Here is a 5,648-nt window from a genome sequence, read left to right on the forward strand (position 1 = left end):
GAAAATGTCAACCAACCCCTCTGCCCATCCCTCCCTCTCTCCCTCATTCCCTTTCTTCCTGTAGTCCATGCCATGGGACAGAGAGCATTACTGAGAAGATTTGTTTGTGAACAGGATAACATGAGCCACAGGCCAAACCGGCCCATAATGAACCAGCCTTTCTGTTCATTACACAAATACTAGTATTCATATCAACATCAACATTAAAGTCTTTAAAAACAACATACTCCACACAGGATACAATTAAAGCACTTTAGGAAATTACTTTCTGAATGCAGAACATGTTTTCTGTGATGCGTATGTAATGATGCAATTTTCCTCTCAATTTTGCACACACAATCAGCGGCCATGTTTCTTTTTTGTTCAGTGTCTTACTTTCTCAAGGTAAGTAGGATAGCCAAGTGTAATTCATTTGTATGCAACTTAAGCCTGACTTAGACTTACTGTAAGTCAAAGTCTAGCTTTATGTTTCTGCAACTGGCCCCTAAATGTAGGAGAAATATATTGAGACTAGAGAAGAGGAGGAAGGAGAAGAGGCAGAGAGAGCAGAGATGGAAGGGCTAGGAAAGAAGCTGGAGTGGAAGATATGGGATAAAGACAGGGAGGCTAGATAGAGATATATGTTTGTATTTGACTTTAAGGGATGATTCAGCCTATTTTCTGTTACCGATGGGGGCGCACTCCCCAGTGTGGTCCCTAGGTGTCTCCCTCCAGCCGCCCACTGTGCCACCTCAGTCATGGACTTATCACCTGCACCTGTGTTTAATTGTCACTGATGCTTTATGTACCCTCACTTCCCTTCACTCCCTCTTAGTCTTCACAGTGTGTTCACCGTTTGTTGGGATAACGCTTGTGACAGCCACGGCCAGCCTCCTCATTCCTCTTCCCCAAGATCCCACCAGGATGTCGGAACCCCCATAGAGAGAGGTCGGGCCCGACCTTTCCCGCATTCCCCGCATTTACTGGGATCTAGGGCAAGCAGCGGGCCAAGGATTTACCCCCCCATAGACCCTATGACTGTTCCATTGACCTCCTGCCGGGGACCATGCCCCCACGGGGTAGACTGTTTTCTCTGTCTCGCCCCGAGACCCTAGCTATGGCGGCATACATAGAGGAGTCCCTCGCCGCTGGTCACATTCGCCCCTCCACTTCCCCGCAGGTGCGGGGTTCTTCTTTGTGGCGAAGAAGGACGGAGGACAGCGGCCCTGTATCAATTATAGAGGACTTAACAATGTCACCATCAAGAACCGCTACCCGCTTCCCCTGATGACGACGACTTTCGAGTTCCTGCAGGGGGCCCGGATATTCGCCAAGCTGGATCTCCGCAACGCATACAATCTGGTGAGAATCAGGGAGGGAGATGAGTGGAAAACAGCCTTGAACACCCCTAGTAGCCACTATGAGTCATGCCCTTCACCCTCGCAAACGTGCACGCGATGTTCTAGGCGCTGGTGAACGACGTGATCCGTGACCTGCTCAACCACTGTGTCTTTGTTTACTTGGACGACATCTCCCAGGACATCACCCAACACGAGCAGCACATTTGTTTGGTCCTCCAGCGCCTCCTGGAACACTCTTTCTCAAGGCTAAGAAGTGCGAATTCTATGTCAACACCGTCGCCTTCCTGGGTTTCATCGTGTCCCAGGGACACCGCCAGATGGACCCCGCCAAGGTCCGTGCGGTGCTGGACTGGCCCCAACCCTCCTCGGTGAAGCAGGTGGAACTTCCTGGGGTTTGCAAACTTTTATAGACGTTTCATCCGGAATTTTAGTACTCTTGCTGCCCCCCTGACAGCCCTCACCCAAAAGAGCCCTTTTCTTTTCTCCTGGTCCCCAGAGGCGGAAGACACTTTCGCTGATCTTAAGCGTAGCTTAACCTCAGCACCTATCCTGGTGCACCCTCACCAGCCACCCTGGTGCCACCAGGACCCTGGAATTTCTCCGGAGGAGGTTCTGGTGGCCCACAGTGGAGGCGGACACAAGAGCCTCCGTTGCCGCCTGCATGGCTGGGCTTCATTCCCAAGTGCCCCTGGTCCCACATATCCCTGGATTTCATCTCTGCCCTGTGTAAAACTATGTAGTTTGTGATTACAATAAAAGCATGTACAGGTTTGTCTAGTATATAGCCGCTACTAAACTTGGTTTGAAGTTTCCCTGAGGAGATTTTGGTAAATGAGATTTGTGCAATTTCAACAATGCTAATTTAAGTGCTTTTGGAATCTCGTCTATTTGAGAAGGCACTGCTAACTGTTAGCCTTTGCTGTGGTAGCAAAGTGGAGAATAGAGAACTGGAAAAGCTTTCATTACTGGCCTATAAGGACAACTCAGGGTAAGATGACATTTCACTTAAACATGAAAATAGGCTGAACCATCCCCTCAAGTGTGTGTGTGTGTGTCTCTATTCTCTGCTCTGCCAGTGCTCACCATCCCTTTAAGTGTGTGTATGTGTGTGTGCGTGCATGTGTGCGTGGTGCATGTACAGTGCTTTCAGAAAGTATTCAGACCCCTTCACTTTTTCCACATTTTGTTGTGTTATAGACTCAATTTAAAATGGATTCAATTAAAAGAATTTGCCATCAATCCACACACAATACCCCTGAATGACAAAGCGAAATACAGAAATACCTCATGTATATAAGTATTCAGACCCTTTGCTATGACACTCTTAAAATTAGCTAAAAAGCAAAAATGTCATCAACAAATCACTCAATAAGTTGAATTGAGTCCATCTTAATGCAAGGATAGTTCATGTAATTTTGTAATTAATATCTTATATGTTTCTATAGGGTCTCTGATTTGCATAGGAATCAATTCCACACTGTGTGGATCAGGTTGTCATGACCATATTATAAAACCATATTATAGTTGTAGTTGTGAAGAGCTCTGTAGCACACCCACATAGAGATCAGTGACACACTGTACACGCTTTTCTCTGCTTGCCTTAAACTGTGTAGTAGGGTAGTATGGAAGTAGTGTGTAAGGAGAGTAGAAGAGAGTGGAGTGGGATTGTTCTAATCGAAACTAAAGAGTATTACAGTCTTTTGTTGGAGAATAAATATCAGTGGAGAGGGTGAGGCAGAGAGTCTGATAGAGAAAGAGAAAATATAGGCTAGACTGAGACTGAGATAGACTGAGAAAGAGAGGGGGAATAGAGAGAAGAGTAGGACAGAAACAAGAGGTGGGGAATGGGATAGAGAGATGAGGAGGATATAAGGGGAAATAGAGAGAAGAAGAGGGGGATAGAGAGGAGGAGAACATAGAAGAGGGGGATAGAGAGGAGGAGAACAGAGAAGAGGGGGATAGAGAGGAGGAGAACATAGAAGAGGGGGATAGAGAGGAGGAGAACAGAGAGAAGAGGGGGATAGAGAGGAGGAGAACAGAGAGAAGAGGGGGATAGAGAGGAGGAGAACAGAGAAGAGGGGGATAGAGAGGAGGAGAACAGAGAGAAGAGGGGGATAGAGAGGGTATAAAGGGCATAAAGAAAGAGAGGAGAGCAGAAACTAGCTAAGACAGGTTCCAGATGGTTATAACCTTCAGAGAGGCAAGGCACTCAGACTGATGAAGGAGAAGGACTGATAACAGACATGCTCGCCTATCTTCATCCATTCTGTTTAACCTGATGGAGTATACAATGACATTTCTTCCTTCCCCCCCCCCCCCCCCACCCTCTCTTTTCTGCTTCATTCTTCTGACCGATGCCTCTCTCCTCCATCTCTCTGTCGTTCCATCTCAGCCTGTCGGAAGTGTTCTTTCTCTATGAGAGAGAATGGAGGGAATATGGACAAGAACTGTGTGTAGGAGCAAATAAGCAGGATTTTATATCTAGTTTCTCTACTTTCCTGTTCTATTCTCTCCTTCCCTGTACAATTGGAATTGAAATGATCTATCTTACAAAATCTGTGGGTCAAAGTTGGCTTGAACCTACATCACTGTACTATAGCCCACTCGCAGCCCTATTCAAGTGGCTTGTGAGTGCCTACTGTTACATCACTGAAAGTTAAATCAAATGAACTCCCCATTTGTCCCTTCACGTCACTACATGTAATATAGCTAGCTACAAATGCCTCAAAGTAATCAGTAGCTATACAGTAGTTACTGCCAGCCAGCCAACACAAGATACAGACTAATCCATGCCAGCTAACTATCCTTACTTAGCTATCTGTCTAAGTAGTTACCTAGCTTGCTGCTGAAACAGACATCAAGTTGTTGCAAACAGTTCAACTTGCTCTGACTGAGCCTCGAACCTCTGGCTTGCCAACACACGTGACTGTCTCCTCAAATACCTAACATAAACCAGCTACGTGATGGAAAAGTTAGCAATTCGACATCGCGGGTGGGGGTATTTGAACTTGAGAAGTGAGTTTACTATCTCCACTTGGTTACACTCACCCCTCTAAACTCACTACACAACAGCAAGCCCAGCTGCGTATCTGGATCACAGGCCACAATGAAACAGACATGAAGTTGTTGCAAACAATAGCCCCACAATTTGAGTTGCTCTGACCGAGTCTGAAACTTGTGACCTCTGGCTTGTCAACACACGTGACTCCTCGAATACCCGATGTTAACCAGCTACGCTAGTCACCATCAGTTTTCACATTGACACACAAACGTATTCAAATGTACTTTGACATAGCCCTATCTGTGACTTGGATTACATTTACATCCTCAGCCTCAACAACGTTTTCCACTGCACAGAGACTAGTATGTGTCTTGTGCAAAGTCTGCTTGCTACAGTACAGTCAGAGTGTCGTAGTGGGACTCAATTGGGAGTCAGCTCCACTTCAAACACTCGCTAGCCAATATTTGCATTGATATGCAATGAACATGTATTTTCAATCCGAAATGGCGAATTGTGGCATTTTCTCTCAATTACACAAACAGTTCTCTGCTGACAATCAAGAGTCAAGGTGACAGGCGTCACTGGCAAGTTATGACCTAGTTTCAATTGTAGCCTTTGACACTTTATAACCACTACCTTTAAATCACACTCCATGGGGAGCCTGCTGATTGGGTGAGATTGGTCATTGTTGCTGGAGCTCCTGTGGTTTCGGCCAATCAGAGTAAACGGATGAGTGATGGCCGTCAGCCCAGGCTCTGATTAGGTGAAACCTCAGGAAGTCTATGATTCATGTCCTATGTTATCCAATCAGAAAACTCCCTGCTGTGTGTGACCCCTTAGCACTATTTACAGATCCAGAAAGACGATTATAGAAAGTCTGTAGAAAGGAGTGTGATTGAGGTAAAGGAAGAAAGAGGAACCTTTCTCTCTTTGCTGGGGGAATTGGACAAACAACCATTTAGGGAAAGTGTAGCTGTTGCAGAATCAGATGAGCAAGGGATGTTTGTTCTTCTTTTCTTTCTCTTTCTTCTCTCATCTGGTTTTGGACAGGCTCATTTTTCGTCCTTCTCCATTGAGGATTCCTGCCGTAGAATGTTCCAGATTTAATGATGGCCAGACTCAAGAGAGAGACTATTCACCTCAGACAGGCACTGCTGCAGAGTGTGTGTGTGTGTGTGTGTGTGTGTGTGTGTGTGTGTGTGTGTGTGTGTGTGTGTGTGTGTGTGTGTGTGCGTGAGAGACTGAGAGAGGTATGTTTATATGCTTTTCTGTCTCCCTCAATCACCTACAGTACATAGCACACACAC

General features: G+C 46.0%; 1 protein-coding gene across 1 annotated transcript in view; it reads left to right on the forward strand.

The window, feature by feature from the left end:
* Positions 1 to 1,045: 1,045 nt before the first annotated feature.
* rtn4rl1a (reticulon 4 receptor-like 1a) overlaps positions 1,046 to 5,648 on the forward strand; it is a gene marked incomplete at both ends in the record, with an annotated part of 11,480 nt that continues 6,877 nt past the window's right edge. Inside the window, 4 exons of the mRNA XM_083694861.1 lie at positions 1,046 to 1,058; positions 1,160 to 1,341; positions 1,586 to 1,732; positions 1,908 to 2,022. Of these exons, the coding sequence (XP_083550987.1) occupies positions 1,046 to 1,058; positions 1,160 to 1,341; positions 1,586 to 1,732; positions 1,908 to 2,022 (457 nt within the window). The remainder of the gene's footprint in view (positions 1,059 to 1,159; positions 1,342 to 1,585; positions 1,733 to 1,907; positions 2,023 to 5,648) is intronic.

The sequence above is a fragment of the Argentina silus genome (genome assembly GCF_951799395.1).
Source record: "Argentina silus genome assembly, chromosome: 2".
Lineage (NCBI taxonomy): Eukaryota > Metazoa > Chordata > Actinopteri > Argentiniformes > Argentinidae > Argentina > Argentina silus.